General features: G+C 43.3%; 1 protein-coding gene across 2 annotated transcripts in view; it reads left to right on the top strand.

The window, feature by feature from the left end:
* Positions 1-17,869, top strand: part of EIF2AK3 (eukaryotic translation initiation factor 2 alpha kinase 3) — a 39,767-nt gene that overhangs the window by 12,780 nt on the left and 9,118 nt on the right. The window contains exons 3-12 of one of the 2 annotated variants that reach the window (XM_083709125.1): positions 1,674-1,868; positions 4,109-4,239; positions 5,237-5,471; positions 5,687-5,849; positions 6,508-6,645; positions 7,902-8,024; positions 9,637-9,857; positions 11,020-11,132; positions 14,507-14,629; positions 15,020-15,169. In XM_083709125.1, the coding sequence (XP_083565251.1) occupies positions 1,674-1,868; positions 4,109-4,239; positions 5,237-5,471; positions 5,687-5,849; positions 6,508-6,645; positions 7,902-8,024; positions 9,637-9,857; positions 11,020-11,132; positions 14,507-14,629; positions 15,020-15,169 (1,592 nt within the window). The remainder of the gene's footprint in view (positions 1-1,673; positions 1,869-4,108; positions 4,240-5,236; positions 5,472-5,686; positions 5,850-6,507; positions 6,646-7,901; positions 8,025-9,636; positions 9,858-11,019; positions 11,133-14,506; positions 14,630-15,019; positions 15,170-17,869) is intronic. The other variant, XM_083709126.1, reaches the window with a different exon arrangement.

Here is a 17,869-nt window from a genome sequence, read left to right as displayed (position 1 = left end):
GTTCAGCGCCAGAAACTCTGATATGTAAGCTAATTGGCAAATGGTGCCTTAAACCTAGGTTATAGTCGCTACAATGGAATTTCCAGGTGCCTTTACTGCAGCAAACTTTATTGTTAAATCTCAAAGCGGTTTACAACACATTAGAACATCAAATAAAACAATACAGAACAAATTCAAGCTTCAAGGAAAATATTTCAGATGCTTCTCTAAGTGTGATTTTGCTTTCCCCATTCTTATTTACCTACTAAATTTATATAGCTGCCCCATAGCAGAAGGACTCCAGGAAGGCAGTGTGGTGTAGTGGTTAGTGTGTCAGACTAGAACCTGGCAGATCAGCATTCAAATCCCCACTCACTTATGAAGATCATAGGGTGATGTTGGGCCAGTCACAGCCCCCCTAACCTAGCTAGCCTCCAGAGCAGGAGAAAACAAGTATGTTCCATCCTCCATGTGACAGCCCTTTAGATATTTGATGACTATCTTATCTCTGCTCAGTCTCCTCTTAACCCTCAACCGTGCCTCATAAGGCTTGATTTCCAGACCATTGGTCATCTTGGCTGCTCTCCTTTGCACACATTCTAGCTTATCAATACCCTTCTTAAATAGTGTTGCCCAGAACTGGACATCACACTCCAGGTGTGGCCTGACCATGGCAAAATAGAGCAGGACTATTACTTCCCTTGTTCAATACACTATATTTCTGTTGATGCAGCCTAGAATAGCATTAGTTTTGTTCTGTTGGGTTCTTGTTGTTTGCTGCAGCTTCACACTGTTAACTTGTTTTAAGCTTGTTGTCTACCAAGACCCCCTAGATCCTTTTCACATGAACTACTGGCAAGCCAGGTGTCCTCCATGTTAAATTTGTGCAGCGGGTTCTTCTTCCCTATGTGTAGAATCTTATATTTGTCCCTATTTGAATTTGTTTCGTTAGTTTGAGAGCAGTTCTCCAATCTGTTATGGTCATATTGAATCCTGATTTCTGTCTTCAGTGGCACTGACTACCCCTCCCAGTTTGGTACCATCTGCAAATTTGACGAGCATCCTCTCAATACATTCATCAGTGTCGTTTGTAAAAATGTTGAACAACATGGGGAGAGGTGAAACATGAATAAATATTCCCTCCTCCTCTGGGTGCCTCTGCAAAATGAATGGTGACAGAGAGGCTCACCTAGCACCTATTTTGTCTTGTGGGTGGGCTTTTCAGTCCTAAAAGATGTTTAGGGCATTGTGATTCTGCACTATTGTTTTTTTCCATTTCTAGTTTTACTTTGGTTTTATTCTGCTTCTTTTTTATTTATTGTGCTTTAAATTTTTTGTTTGCTTTATTTGTTTGCTAAATAGTGTTAGCTGTTACTATAAATTGCCTAAAGAACACTTGTTGAGTGGTATGTAAATAAATATTGAGAATGTCTATGCATATAAAAGCAATTGCAGATTCCAATACACAACACACAAACTGGCATTACCATCTATGCTAAGCTAAAGGTGGAGGAAGTAGCTAAAAATGAATATCCACAATTTACGGTAGACATGTAAAATGTATAGTAGACATGTAAAAGACAAACTATGAAGATTAAGCTACAAATTATTATTGCATTGTGCCCCACATTTGATACAAAACATGTTTGTGTCCTGGTTGCCACTATATGTATTTCTGTTCTAATGCTTTGTAGGTATTTGGGAATAAGATGATAATTCCTTCCTTGGATGGGGACCTTTTTCAATGGGATCGTGACAGAGAAAGCATGGAAGCTGTCCCTTTCACTGTGGAATCTCTTCTCGAATCATCATACAAATTTGGAGATGATGTTGTCCTGGTTGGAGGAAAGTCCTTGACAACATATGGGCTGAGCTCATATTCAGGAAAGGTAAAAAGGTTCTTACTGATGATAGACTTTTTCTTACATATTTGCAAGAGAGCACATCAAAATACATCATGCGCTCAGCACCAGATAGCACTGGCCCATTTTACTTCTGGCTATCAGCCGCATACTCTTAATAGAAGCTGTATGTATATGGAAATTTAACAGTTTCCCAGAAAGACACTCTCACTTAGCCCAGATGGAGCAAGGTAAGCTTCACTGAAATTGGCGAGGCTACTTATGCACTTGCTTAGTTACTGCTTAAAGATGTTTGATTATATAATTTCTTATGGAATAACCCGTATGGAACCAGGGTTATTGCAGAAGCATTTCTTGCCCTTGTGCTTCCCTAGTATCATATCAGGCAGGGCTCCCACCAGAAGCCTCTGAGCAGGGCTGAGTGGCTGGATTTTGCTCAGGGATCTTGCACAAGGAAGTGGGGTTGAGCAGTTTCCCTGTACCACAGCTCACTCCACTCAGCAGGAGTTGAGGGAGAAGGGAAGAGGAGGTGGGTAAGCCAGCTCCTTTTGCTGGCAGATGTCTGGATCCAACTTCTTATTTCACATAAGGCCTCAGTTTTAATCTCACATACAAGGTGGATTTAGGCAAGCCATTCTCTCTCTGAATTTCAGTGCTATGTGTAATACAGTGGTACCTCGGGTTCAGTACTTAATTCGTCTCAGAGGTCCGTTTTTAACCTGAAACTGTTATTATCCTGAAGCACCACTTTAGCTAATGGGGCCTCCTGCTGCTGCCGCGCCGCCGGAGCACAATTTCTGTTCTCATCCTGAAGCAAAGTTCTTAACCCGAGGTACTATTTCTGGGTTAGCGGAGTGTGTAACCTGAAGCGTATGTAACCCGGGGTACCACTGTATAGAGTACCAACGTTGGCCCACCTTGCAAGTTTTCTAGGTCTTACAGAGGTTGACTTATTTTTACAAATTTCTATTCTGCTTCCAAGCTATATTATTTCTATTTCTGTTATTTCTAGCCACCAGGGGGCAGGGTGGTTGTTTAAATTTATTACTTGCCTTTCATCCTTGGGCCTCAGGACAGGTTACAACAATTTAAAATACATTAAAAGCAGCTTAAAGTGACCTACAGCCAGAAAAAAAAGAGTGACTCCTTAAAATTGACACCACTGGTTTCAGAGGCAAGGGAAAAGAGGTATGTCTTCAACATTCACCGAAAACTGTACAGTGAAGTTGCCAGACACACCACTGTCAAGAGGGTGCTCCACAAGCTTGGGGCTGCCGCAGAGAATGCAGTCTCCCAGACTACAACCACCCACTGCCAGTCATAACAGCCAAGAGCAGTGATGGCCAAACGTGGCCCTCCAGCTGTTTGGGGGCTACAATTCCCATAATCCCTGGCCACTGGTCCTGTTAGCTAGGGATGATGGGATTTGTAGTCCCAAAACAGCTGGAGGGCCAAGTTTGGCCATCACCGGCCAAGAGGGTCTGTAACAAAGAAGGCAGTTTTTCCAATATTTGGGACCTAAATTATTTAGGGCTTTAAAAAGGTAGCTTGAGCGCCTTGAATTGTGCTGGCAACCAATGCAGCTGTTTTAAAACAGGATCATGTGCGATCTAAAGGAACCCCAGCCAGTAATGGGCTGTTGCAATTTGGACCAATTGAAATTTCTGAGTTGCCTTCAAGGGCAGCCCCATGTAGAGCACATTGCACATCCAGTACAATAGAAACCCAATGATAGCATTAAAATAGTAGCTCTCTCCAACTTCTGTGCATTAAAAACATAGCAACAATAATTGCCTATGTGATGGGCGTAGCATGTTTTTAATGCTAAGTATTATTTTAGTGAATTTTTATATTAGTTTGCAACTTTTCCTCTGTACAGTTGTACCTCGGGTTAAGAACTTAATTCATTCTGGAGGTCCATTCTTAACCTGAAACTGTTCTTAACCTGAGGTACCACTTTAGCTAATGAGGCTTCCTGCTCCATCGCCACACAATTTCTGTTCTCATCCTGAGGTAAAGTTCTTAACCCAAGGTACTATTTCTGGGTTAACAGAGTGTGTAATCTGAAGCGCCTGTAACCTGAAGTGTCTGTAACCCGAGGTACCACTGTATTGTTTTGTGTATGGAATCCATATTTACATCTCTGGGTACAAATATAATGGGAAGGTGAGAGCAAAATGGAGTCACACTTATTGACTGACTAGTAAATAGAAGGATATACTGAAAAAACTATGTCTGATCCTTTAAGACTTCTCTTTCTTGTTCAGGTGAAGTATATCTGCTCTGCCATGGGCTGTCGTCGCTGGGATGAAGACGAGATGGAACAGGAAGATATTCTTCTTTTACATCGAACTCAGAAAACTGTCCGTGCTGTTGGGCCCCGCAGCGGCAATGAGAAGTACGGACATGCATAGTATATGAGATTTGTAAATAATTTCTGCAGCAGCAGGTGCATTGTCAGATTGCTGCCCTTTAAAGAGTTCATGTTCTTTCTTACTCCAACAATTTAAAATCTGGCACGTCTAGTTTTTATGAAGATGCTTGAATCTGCTCTCTCTTTCCTTTACCCAGAAGACATTGAATTCTGATAGATTTTACAATTTTCACAACAACTAGGAAAAGGTTTGCCCAGTGCCCTGATGTATTTTGCAGATACCAGGCTGGGAGGAACTGGAGGGATATGCTTCCTACATTGATGCCCTAAGGCAGTCGTGGGGAACTGAATCTTGATGATGATGTCTGACACTTTACAAATTTCAAAGGTGGTTACTGTAACTGTATTCACATTATAGCAACCTCCTTTGAAGACGCAGAGAAGCTGTTTGTTTTCAAACGTGCTTTGGCCTTGGGCTTGCTGATCGGAAGGTTGGTGGTTCGAATCCCTGCGATGGGGTGAGCTCCCATTGCTTGGTCCCTGCTCCTGCCAACCTAGCAGTTCGAAAGCACGTCACAGTGCAAGTAGATAAATAGGTACCGCTCCAGCGGGAAGGTAAACGGCGTTTCCATGCGCTGCTCTGGTTTCGCCAGTAGCGGCTTAGTCCTGCTGGCCACATGACCCGGAAAAACTGTCTGCAGACAAACACCGGCTCCCTTGGCCAGTAAAGCAAGATGAGCCCCACAGCCGTTTGCAACTGGACTTAACTGTCAGGGGTCCTTTACCTTTGGCACAAAAGTACTGCTTTTCCCTTCTTCCTTTATCAACCACCCAGTTTGTGGAAAAGATGTGTATGAAGTCAAAAGCTTATGTACTGTGTTAGAAGATAACATGCTTTATTACTACAGTGGAAAATAGGCTTACATTACTTTAGAAATACCATGTTGTCTCCTTTTACATATTATAAAAACCGGATTGATTTGCAGTCACGGTCGTCATCTTCTCTTTTTTTAACTTAAAGGTGGAATTTTAGTGTTGGTCACTTTGAACTGCGCTATGTTCCAGACACTGAAAAGAGAATGGGATTTCTTGAAGGCAATTTGAAACCAAATCTAAACAAAGAAGATTCTAAAATAATTTCAGATGTGGAAGAGCAGGAGGCTGTAATGAAGGATACGGTGATAAAGGTCTCAGTAGCCGACTGGAAGGTGATGGCATTTAATAAGCAGGGAGGACATCTGGAATGGGAATACCAGGTACTAAAGATGGTAACATCTTGACACTTTCTAGAAATACAACAGCATTGCCAAAAATACCTTGCATCTTTCTGGAATTTGAGGCTTTTAAAAATGTTTTTCTTTTGTAATATGTTCATTTTTTGAGTTCATTAAAAGCTGTGCTCTTAAAAGATTTGGTTTTAGAGTGAAAATGCATTGAACTGATTTTTCAAATATTCATACTTTATCTGCAGTTTTGCACACCTGTTGCTTCTGCCTGGCTGGTTAAGGATGGCAAGGTAATTCCAATTAGCCTCTTTGATGACACGAGCTACACCTCCAATAGTGATGTCTTAGAAGATGAAGAAGACATAGTGGAAGCTGCGCGAGGAGCTACAGAGTCCAGTGTCTATTTAGGTACACTCCAACTTTCAAACAAGACATAATCTTTGCATTGTCCAAACCCTTAGTAGACAGATTTTTATTTTTTATTTTATTTTTAGGTGGGTATAATTAATGTAAGTGTTTCAGCAAAAGCCAAAGAACAACATGGTAGAAATCCAAAGTATTGTGTGTTTTGCTTTGGCAGTGGAATATTTCTTGCATCAGTGCATTGTTCTTGACACAAAAGGTACGTTCACCCAAAGCCTCCGGAACCCAGCAGGAGTTCCCACTGGGCTCTGGAGGCTTTGGGTTCCTTTTGACTTGCTCTTTGGGGGGGGGGGAGCGCTGCTTTCCCCCACCACCAGCCCCAAAGAACAGGTAGGTTTTTTCCCTTAAAAATAATGTCAATAATTAGGGGGCGTCTTATACTCTTGACCATCTCCCCCTCTTTTCTTAAATTTGAGTCCCACAAAATAGGGGGGGTATCTTATACATGGGGGCGTCTTATAGGCGGAAAAATACGGTAGATAGATGTAATTATATCATCTTACAATGTAGGCAGTGCATCTTTTGCATTGCTCTAGAATTCACGGCTTAGGCGTTTGTATTCTCTTCCCCTCTATTCTTAAAGGTGCACACAAGTAAAATGATAATCCCTGAGATAAATAATGATCTGTGCTTTATTATGCAGGAATGTACAAAGGCCAGCTGTACCTTCAGTCATCAGTCAGAATTTCTGATAAGTTCCCAACCAACCCTAAAGCTTTGGAGTCCAGAAATGATAATGCTGTTATCCCTTTGCCTGTAATCAAGTGGAAACCATTGATACGTAAGTGATGTTCCTAGGATTATCTTTTTTTCAGATTGGAAGGTGATAGGCCATAATATTGATAGAGAGTTTTATTACTGTTTTCAACCGTATATCTCGAACATAGCTGACTTGAGATGTCTGATTACTGATGGTCGGGTGTCACAAAACTGCACTCTGAGTGGATTTAAGTGTTTCGTTGAAACTGACTCAGAGCTTTACATCAAGTGTGGGAACCTTTGGCACTCCAGACATTGCTCTACTACAACAATTCCCATCAGCCCCAGCAAGCTTGGCCAATGGCCAAGAATGATGGGAGTTGTAGTCCAGTAACATCTATAGGTTCACATGCTCCCCACACTTGCTTTACATAGAAGCTACATTTGCCAGAATACTTGTAAATATTGTAAAACATGACACAGCATGGCATATTATTTTCTAACCTTGTTTACATTTTGAGTGGTGGGAGGGAATGAAAGCACTGAAAAAGTGCTGGGAATTTTAACATGCCTGCAAAGATGTGCTTTGCATTTATTTATCATTCTAAGGATAGCCATCTGAAAAAAAGTTAATTGCAACTTTAATTTCTTATATTAGACTGTATACTGATCATTCCACAGCGCCAATTTAGCTGGCATTACATTTATTTATTAGGTTACTAATTTTAATACATAAGGCATTTCTAAAAATGGAAGATTTTCCACGGAAAAACTATCACTGCTTATTGAGTTTTCTAGCTGAGGCGTTTTAACAATTGTCAGGTGTACATTTCTTCCAGCAATAGAAAAGCTTGAAATTATAGAACAGGGGTAAGGAACCTCCAGCCTGCAGGCCAGTATTCGTCTGCCAGGGGATCCAAATTTGGCCTGCAAGGCAATCCCCCTGCAACTACACCCGCCTGTCAATCAGTCAGCTGACTGGTGAGGTTCAATCCTGCTTGGTGCTGCTTTACTAGTATTTTCCCAGTGGGGAATGTGCTAGCAAAGCTGACTGTCTCTCTCCACCATCAGGTCAACTTTCCAGGGTGGGCAGGACCACCCACTTGTCAGTTACCTGTCATCATGATATGGCACCTGTCTAAGTTGGTCCTCAGTGTGGGGGGGAGATGAAGATCTGGCCCACCAGGCCAAAAAGGTTCCTCACCCTTGCTCTAGATGATGGTAACCATTTCTAGAAGCACTATTTAGGATTTCTGAAAGGTTTTATGCATGCAGGAATGCTCATTCAAATGTAATGTGTGAAACAGACTCACTCTGAAAATTATGCGTTGTTTCTAGATTCTCCTTCTAGAACTCCTGTGCTGGTGGGATCAGATGAGTTTGACAAATGTCTCAGCAATGACAAGTTTTCTCATGAGGAATACAGTAATGGTGCCCTTTCCGTCCTGCAGTATCCCTATGGTGTGTGTGAGCTATGCTTTGTTTTCATCCATGGTTTTGATAGGTGAAACCCCTAGCTCCTTTTTATACTTACAGTAACAAAACCTAGTTGAAATAAATCATGGTATCTGTGGAACCCTAATTGTTAGCCTCTAAATAAATTGGGATGGCTGTCTTCTGAATACAGTGGTACCTCTGGTTACATACACTTCAGGTTACAGACTCCGCTAACTCAGAAATAGTACCTTGGGTTAAGAACTTTGCTTCAGGATGAGAACAGAAATCGCACAGCAGCGGGGCAGCAGCAGCAGGAGGCCCCATTAGCTAAAGTGGTGCTTCAGGTTAAGAACAGTTTCAGGTTAAGAACGGACCTCCGGAACGAATTAAGTTCTTAACCCGAGATACCACTGTACTGGAAGAGTTTGTCAGCCCTATAGATAACCTCAGCCCAAGGAGGCTTTCTGCATCATTCTTGAAGAGCAGCCTCCATGTTGCATTGCAGAACCCATCTCGAAAGGAAGGAGAGCCACGAAGAAAGTCCACAGGTTCAATCCCTGGTATCTCCAGTTAGGGCTGGGAGAGACCTGAAATCCTGGAAAGCTGCTTCCATTTAGCATAGACCAAGTGTGGGGAACTGTTAGCCCTACAGATGTTGCAGAACTACAATTCCCATCATGCTAGCTGGTTGTAGCTCAGAAACCTACAGAGGGCCAAAGATTCCCCACACTTGATGTAGACTGCACTGAGCCAAATGGACCAATGGTTTGACTTGGTAATAATAATAATAATTTTTATTTATACCCTGCCCTCCCCAGCCAAGGCCGGGCTCAGGGCGGCTAACAAGCAATAATAAAAACAAGTTGAATGAATACAACTTAAAAAGCTTTCAGTGAGATTTCAAAAATCTTCTAGTATGGTGTAGAGCAGGGGTGGCCAACTCAAGAGACTGCGATCTGCTTTCAGAATTAAAAACTGGCAGTGATCTACCCCTGTGTGTGGGGTTTTTTTTGGGGGGGGGTGTTCAGCTCAAAGTTGTGGAGCTTTTTTTAGGCAATATATACCCCTTTGGGGGGGGGCGATTCAGAGTTGTTGAGCTTTTCAGGAAAGAGGAAAGCCCCATTTTTAAAAGCTGCTTTGGGGGGGGGAGTTCCCTTTTGGGGGGGTTAAAGGCAAGGGGCAAAGTCACTCATAAAAAGATCATTATGGCTCAGAACAGCAGCACTGAGAAAGCTCCGTCTTCCCTTACAGAGATCATACAACAATGGAGGGCAGGGCAAGGGGGCGTGACAGGAGTCAGTTTTAGTGACGCTAAGGAAAGGGAGCCAGAGATTGACCGCGATCTACCAAAACCTTGCGGGGATCTACCAGTAGATCACGATCGACCTCTTGCACATCCCTGGTATAGAGAGCCACTGTTCAAAGGACAAAATATCAAAATTCTCACTGGATTTGCCTAAAGTTGGACATATTCTTTAGATTCTAGCCAGTGTCTTTGGCCGCTACATGGGTTTTTCACTGGTCAACAACATTTGAAAGGGGAAATTTTATTTATTGAAAGATTAGTACTACCTGGTGGTTTGTAGATTTACGAAAACATTCTTATACCCTTTGTTCACTTTTTTAAAAAATATAGATAATGGTTATTTTTTGCCCTACTACACTCGAGAGAGGCACCGACGAAGCACCCAGATCACCGTGAGATTTGCTGACATGAACTATCCACAAAACATCCGCAAAAAAGATCCAGTTCTACTTCTGCACTGGTGGAAAGAAATCATTAGTACCATCATATTATGCATTGTGGCTACAACTTTTATTGTGCGTAGACTTTTCCACCCGCATGTTCGCAATCGAGTAAGTAGAGTGAATCGATTCTTGAAGTGTAACTGCATCTTTTCCCTTTTGAGGCTTTTCATGTTTTAGATTGCATTTATTCAAGTAATGAAATGCAGCGCTTATGAACTTGATACGAGCTTGTTTTGGTTTCATATAAATCAATAGGTTGTCATAAGAACTGACTGCTAGATTGTCTCAGGCACTTGTCCTGATCATTACTTTTAATAGAAATTTATACAACCAGGTAGTTATATCTAGAGCAAGAACTTAGAGCTAGAGCTCTGCTTTGAAGCTTCCACATTGCAGTTGAGTTGCAATGATCATGTTTTCGCAGTTCTAGATGTAGCGAACTCCTTACCTTCCTCTTTTCTAATTACAGTGGTGCCCTGCAAGACGAATGCCTCGCAAGACAGAAAACTCGCTAGACGAAAGAGTTTTCCGTTTTGGAGGTGCTTCGCAAAACGAATTTCCTATGGGCTTGCTTCGCAAGACGAAAATGTCTTGCGAGTTCCTGCAGGTTTTTTTTCCTTCCCCCCCCTTTTCTAAGCCGCTTATCCACTTATCCGATAAGCTGCTAATAGCGCTAATCTGTCAATGGGCTTGCATCGCAAGACGAAAAAACCACTAGACGAAGAGACTCGCAGAACGGATTCTTTTCGTCTTGCGAGGCACCACTGTATCTGACAAACGGTTTTACAGCATCTAGAGTTTGAGGCAGTTTATAAATGATATAATTTTATTCCTGGTGTCAAGCACGTGGCAATTGCCATGTGCAGTTATGATTGTGAATGATGACACCACTCCCTCGGTGCCTATCCCATCTTGCAGCTTAGTTACTTTTAATTATTTAAAGGTTTTCAGGGCTTCAACAAGCCTCTGCTGTGTCACTCCAGAGTGGAAAAGCTCATCTAGTATTAGAAGGGTGTGGAAAAACGTTGTTGGCAAACTATTGCTTTGTCCTCAAAGCAACTCCCTGCTATGTCATGCAGGGAGTTACTGTTACCAAAAACAACCTCCAAATGTTAGCTTATGAAAATCATGTCTCTTCTCTCTCCCCTTTCCCAATTTTTGTATTTGGTGAGCAGGATGTAGCACAACCTTTTAAATTTTGCTCTTCCATCCTTGTCAATAAAGTTAGTATTGAGCTGCCTCAATTATAAACAATCTGTTCCTATCTCAGCAGCGGAAAGAGTCTGAAACTCAGTGTCAGACGGACAGTAAATATGAACCTGCAGTTGGACAGGCTAAAGAGAACAGCTGGGGTGACTTTCAGAACTCTGGATATGTGTCAAGGTAAAAGCAATTACTTTTCTATCCCTCTCTTCTGTGCACCATTTGGAATGTAATGGACTTGCATTCTTTCTGAGTCCCTCTTTCCAAAAGCAATTCTCCTCCGTAAAACTCAACAAGCCAGCTCTCAAACTCAGGGGAGCTTTAAAAGCAGCCTCCTGCATAGCACAAGGTACAGTTTTTAAGAGGAAATAAATACAAAGTGTATTTTGTGGCGCTGTGGGTTAAACCACAGAGCCTAGGACTTGCTGATCAGAAGGTCGGTGGTTCGAATCCCTGCGACAGGGTGAGCTCCCGTTGCCCGGTCCCTGCTCCTGCCAACCTAGCAGTTCGAAAGCACGTCAAAGTGCAAGTAGATAAATAGGTACCGCTCCAGTGGGAAGGTACATGGTGTTTCCATGCACTGCTCTGGTTCGCCAGAAGTGGCTTGGTCATGCTGGCCATATGACCCGGAAGCTGTCTGCAGACAAACTCCGGCTCCCTCGGCCAGTAAAGCGAGATGAGCGCTGCAACCCCAGAGTCGGTCACAACTGGACCTAATGGTCAGGGGCCCCTTTACCTTATGTTGTATGCCTCTAGTTGTGGCTCTGAAACATGGGGTGGGTGCTGTTGGAGGCTTCCTTACTTAAAAGATGCCATTTGCGTGGAAAGGGTTTCCATAAATAAATAAATAAATAAATAAATAAATAAATAAATAAATAAAATGCTCTAGTTGCCAGAAGATGTTACATTGGATGTGGTAGGTTTTAGCTCAGTGATAAGAGCACATGCATCGGTGTGCAGAAGGCCCCAGATTCAATCCCTGGTATCTCCAGTTAGGGCTGGGGAGGACTCCTGTATGAAACCCTGGAGAGGTGCTCCGAGTCATTGTCAACAGGTAAAGGTAAAGGTCCCCTGGACGGTTAAGTCCAGTCAAATGTGACTATGGGGTGCGGCGTTCATCTCGCTTCAACAATACCCAGCTGGACATAGTAATGGGCTTATACGGTGTAAGGAATCTTCCTGTGTTTTAAGAGGAATATTTGGCTGATTGTACTTACCGTATTTTTCGCTCTATAACACGCACCTGACCATAACACGCACATCGTTTTTAGAGGAGGAAAACAAGGGAAAAAACATTCTGAATGAAACAGTGGATGTATCATTTTTGTGCTTCATGCTGTGGCCACAGACATGTGATCTGATGGTGAATTTGGGGTGACCCAATGCAAAAATCCTGAGAATTCCTGTGGATCCATGCTTTGTAACGACGTTTTTGCACCATTGCAGCCCCAGGCAACAGTGGGTGCATGATTTTTTTGGTGCAGGCTGTAGCCATGGACATGCTATGTGATCTGATGGTGAATTTGGGGTGACCCAATGCAAAGATCCTGAGAATCCCTGTGGATCCATGCTTTGTAACCACATTTTTGCACCATTGCAGCCCCAGGCAACAGTGGGTGCGTGATTTTTTTGGTGCAGGCTGTAGCCATGGACATGCTATGTGATCTGATGGTGAATTTGGGGTGACCGAATGCAAAGATCCTGAGGATCCATGTGGATCTATGCTTTGTAACCACATTTTAAGTGGGGAGCGAAGGAAAAACAAAGAAGGGACATGAGAGGGGTGTGCAGAGAAGCAGCTGGCTAAGAATGCAGAAGAGGGATTTAACGGGAGGGAGGAAAGAAAGGCAAGTTTCCCCCCACCCAAGCCAGCCATCTTTCTTTCTCTCTCTCTCTCTCTCTCTCTCTCTCTCTCTCTCCCCCTCCCTCCCTCCCTCCCCCCTCTCTCTCTCCCTCCCCCCCTCTCTCTCTCCCTCCCCCCTCTCTCTCCCTCTCCCCCAGCAGCACCGGAGCACAGAGATGACACTCTGCTTTCCCCTCTGCTTGCCTGGAGGGGAGGGGCTTTCCCTGCTCTTTGTTCCGTTTCAGCAAACACAGCAACGAAACAGAGGAGGGTGGGCAGTAAGACACTGAGGCAGAATGCAGGAAAGCAGCCGCTTCCTCTTTTCAGGTTTCCCTTCTCCGTGAAGCGCGATTTGATTTTTGACTGATTTTTCGGTTCCAGGGACCACACATTCGCTCTATAACACGCACAGACATTTCCCCTTTCTTTTTAGGAGAAAAAATCTGCGTGTTATAGAGGGAAAAATACGGTATACCACTGTTGTGTGCAAAAGTAAACCAAAACACATCTCTAGTACAGTGGTACTTCTACTTACGGACGCGATCCGTTCCGGGTTGCCGTTTGCACCCCAAAAAGTCCGTAAGTAGACCGTTGCTTATGTGCGTGACGCGATAGAGCGCGCATACGCACAGATCACGCATGTGCAAAGCGGCAAACCCGAAGTAATTGCTTCCGGGGTTGCCCTGTTCATAACCTGAAAAACACAATGTGAAGCAAACAAACTCGACGTATGACTGTATTTTAGATGAACTGCTAGTCATTATCATAATAATCAAATCCTTTTTTAAAAAAATAAGATATTTATTAAAATTTTTAGAGGTACAAAAGCAAAAAAACATTTTAAACAAAAAAGATAAAATACAAAAAATAAAAAATAAATATAAAAAAGAAAGCAGAGAATTAAAATCCATTAAGCAAAAAGAGGGACGCAGGTGGCGCTGTGGGTTAAAGCCTCAGCGCCTAGGACTTGCCGATTGAAAGGTCGGCGGTTCGAATCCCTGCGGCGGGGTGCGCTCCCGCTGCTCAGTCCCAGCGCCTGCCAACCTAGCAGTTCGAAAGCACCTCCGGGTGCAAGTAGATAAATAGGGACCGCTTACCAGCGGGAAGGTAAACGGCGTTTCCGTGTGCGGCTCTGGCTCGCCAGAGCAGCGATGTCACGCTGGCCACGTGACCCGGAAGTGTCTCCGGACAGCACTGGCCCCTGGCCTCTTAAGTGAGATGGGCGCACAACCCCAGAGTCTGTCAAGACTGGCCCGTACGGGCAGGGGTACCTTTACCTTTACCTTTAAGCAAAAAGAAAAAACAAGGAAAAATACAACAAATCTTCCCATTACTTATCTTTCATTAGCTTATTTCCCTGACCTCCTCACACCTCCCTTTTTTGTATTCTAGGTCAGTTATCCATTTCAGCAAATCCTTTCCCTCTTTTCAAATTTTTGTCCTGTAATTTACCTTGATATTAATATAACTTTACTTCCCCTCCTTTCACCAATTAGCAGCCTGTTTTTTCCTAAATCTTTGTAACATTTCTGCTAAAATCACATAAATTCATTCCAACGTCATTCTAACATTCATTAATTTTGCAATGTTTCTGTAAATAGTCTTTAAATTTCTTCCAATCTTCCTCCACCGACTCTTCTCCCTGGTTTCGGATTCTGCCACATAATAATCAAATCTTAATCACAAGCATTTTCCTTCCTTTCTTTTGCAGATATCTAACCGACTTTGAGCCAATTCAGTGTCTGGGTCGCGGAGGGTTTGGGGTAGTGTTTGAAGCCAGAAATAAAGTGGACGACTGCAACTACGCTATTAAAAGAATTCGTCTTCCAAATAGGTGAGTAAATGTCTTTTATTTTCTGGCTTCCTTTACGTGATGCATCTCTAGGTGGCACTGTGGTCCACATGTCAGTCCTAATTTGTCTCATCCTAGGACATGTCTGGCACACCAAAAGAGTTCCCGGGGCATTGTTGAACATTTCTTAGGTACTTTTCCTCATCCCAACAAAGCAGAAAAAAGCTGTGTTAATAATAAGTTACTTGCACTTACCTGTTGTTTACAAAGTGTACCTGTAGTGTGGTATCCACACACCAGAGCATGAGACTCGAAGCAGAATTTTGTCTTTCATAAATTAAAATAACCACGACAGTTAAAAGTTGTTCCAGTTCATCCCCCACAGAGAACTGACTTCTTCTTTATTTTACATTATGACTCTTTCATTTTTAGGGAATTGGCTCGTGAGAAGGTGATGCGTGAAGTAAAAGCATTAGCAAAACTTGAACATCCTTGTATTGTTCGCTATTTCAATGCATGGCTGGAAGCGCCGCCTGAAAGCTGGCAGGAAAGAATGGACAAACTGTGGCTAAAGGACGAAAGGTATCACTTTCATTTCCTGGAAAGTCTCAGGAAAGTATTATACTTCCCTGGAAAGTATTGTACTCTCACTGCAAGAAGTGAGAAAGCTCTATATTTCTGCACTGTAACTTCTAGTTGTATAATAATTGTATATTGTTCTATGAGTCCTTGTTTAGCTGTCCCTATCTTCTACCGGATTTGTTTCGCACTAGCTTTTAAAATATAACATGTACTTGGACAGCCTCTCGGCTGGCTCATCTTACTGCTTTGTTTCAAAACTTCAAAACTTTTTCTTTATGGGCTTTATGCAAGTACACATACAGGACCTGCATCTGCACAGGAAACAGGACATGGTCCCAGGCAAATGATGCAGCCACCCTATAGAAGCTAAGCAGGCTTTGGTCTGGCTAGTGCCTGGGTGGGAGATTTACCTGAGGGCCTCCACTTTGAAATCCATGATGGAAGAAAAGTGAGATGTTAATACAATAATCAGAGATTTCTAGAGCTTAAAAAGGTGGGAGAAAGTACACCCCCTCCCTTTAGGAGAAGTTTCAGAAGAGCATCATGGAGAATTTTCTCTTGTAGTTATTTCTTAGGCCTTCAGTAGCCACGAGAACCGCCTGGCCTTGCATGTACTATGACACCTTTTAAAACTCTCACTGCTGTGGGATGAAGGTCCCCAATCCCCAGGAACAACAAGCCTTTCTTCTTGGGAAAGGGTGGTATTGTGCATTTTCTGCCTCAGGTTTACTAAGCAGGCTTGATTAAATAGTACTCTGCACTTGGTTGCTTTGTGGGAATGGGCTTTAAAAACCTGTAATGGCTTTTGGACAGAGATTGTCTCCTGATCCTGATGCTTGTAAGGGTCAATGATGCCGATAGAATCCCATTTGAGAATCCAGGCTGTGCTGAAGGTTGTACATTGTTTGGGCTTGAAGGAATATTGTAAAAACTATGTACAATGGTGCCTCGCAAGACGAAAAGAATCCGTTCTGCGAGTCTCTTCGTCTAGCGGTTTTTTTGTCTTGCGAAGCAAGCCCATTGACGGCTTAGCAGATTAGCGCTATTAGCGGCTTTTAGCGGATAAGCGGTTTAGCGGCTTAGAAAAAGGGGGGGAAAGGGAAAAAACCCTGCAGGAACTCGCAAGACATTTTCGTCTTGTGAAGCAAGCCCATAGGAAATTTGTTTTGCGAAGCACCTCCAAAACGGAAAACTCTTTCATCTAGCGAGTTTTCCGTCTTGCGAGGCATTCGTCTTGTGGGGCGCCACTGTAGTCAAAGCCTAAGGACTTAGCTGTGACCTAGGCAACTGACAGTGGCTTGGACACTGACTCAGAGGGAGAGGGGCAAGCTGAGTCAGTTGCACAACCCACTTATGCACTGTCTGAGCCTGAGCGCAGATGGAATAACAAGAAGAACATTGAACGAATGTCAAGTGAAGTGATGATTAATAAAGAGAAAACAGGAAAAATATTCAAGACATGCCTGCAATGGGCACCATGCCTCTGAATGTGGGAGAATACACCGCTTCATGCACGATGAGCATTTTTGGCTTCTGTGGTTACTGGGACATGGGATCCAAGTATCTCAAAGTGCCCCAAAGCTGCCGAGTGGCATCATTTGCACATAACAAGAAGTATAAAAACAATGCTAATATCTTTGGCCCACCAAAACATTGCATGTCGACTCATGGTGCTCATTTGCACCTGGGCTGCCACTTCTTTGTGCAGTAGAAGCTTTCGGCCCCTATTTAACCTTGGGGTATGGTGCTTTTGAAGGGATGCGGGTGGCGCTGTGGGTTAAACCACAGAGCCTAGGGCTTGCTGATCAGAAGGTCAGCGGTTCGAATCCCCACAACGGGGTGAGCTCCCGTTGCTCAGTCCCTGCTCCTGCCAACCTAGCAGTTCGAAAGCACGCATTGCAAGTAGATAAATAGGTACCACTCTGGCGGGAAGGTAAACAGCGTTTCCATGTGCTGCTCTGGTTTGCCAGAAGTAGCATAGTCATGCTGGCCACATGAACCGGAAGCTGTACACCAGCTCCCTCGGCCAATAAAGCAAGATGAGCGCTGCAACCCCAGAGTCGGTCACGACTGGACCTAACGGTCAGGGGTCCCTTTACCTTTACCTATGGTACTTTTGAACTTGTGGAAGCTAGGTACTCAGAAATCATATATGGCTGCACAGGATGCCTTTGGTTGTCCCCGTTGATTTTGGAACATGCCCTGGATCTGGCTATCTCCTCCCTGCCGCTTCACTTTTCTGCTCATCAGCCTATTGCTGTTCAGCTGATTACTACTCAGTCTGGTCTCATCCCTTATAAGTATCTTTTGAAATTATTTTGTAACTCCCATTCTCCTGTCTATGTGTCCATCCCTTTATGGAGCTTGGACTTAACTTACAGCTGCCTGTTTTAGCCTCTGGTTACCTGTGAACTGCAGTTATGTCTTACAAAACCGCTTTTGTTGTTGTTATCATTTTGGCAGAATGTTGCAGGCTCTTTGCTCAAGTGCAACTAGTCATCACTTTTTGAATCGGTCCTTCTCTGACTCTAAGAATGATGTGGAGTGGACATTCCACATTTTGGATATTCAAACTTGGCAAGACAGCCTCCATTTGGTCCATTCTATAAGCATGTGTTTGGAATAGTGGTCCCTGTAGTCTTTTCAGCTGATTAGTACTCACTCACCACCAGTAAGCCAGCCAGCTACTCTGCCATATGT

The sequence above is a fragment of the Podarcis gaigeae genome (assembly GCF_964106915.1).
Source record: "Podarcis gaigeae genome assembly, chromosome: 13".
In the NCBI taxonomy this organism is placed as follows: domain Eukaryota; kingdom Metazoa; phylum Chordata; class Lepidosauria; order Squamata; family Lacertidae; genus Podarcis; species Podarcis gaigeae.
The sequence above is the reverse complement of the archived record's forward strand: the minus strand, read 5'-3'. Positions and strand labels throughout refer to the sequence as shown.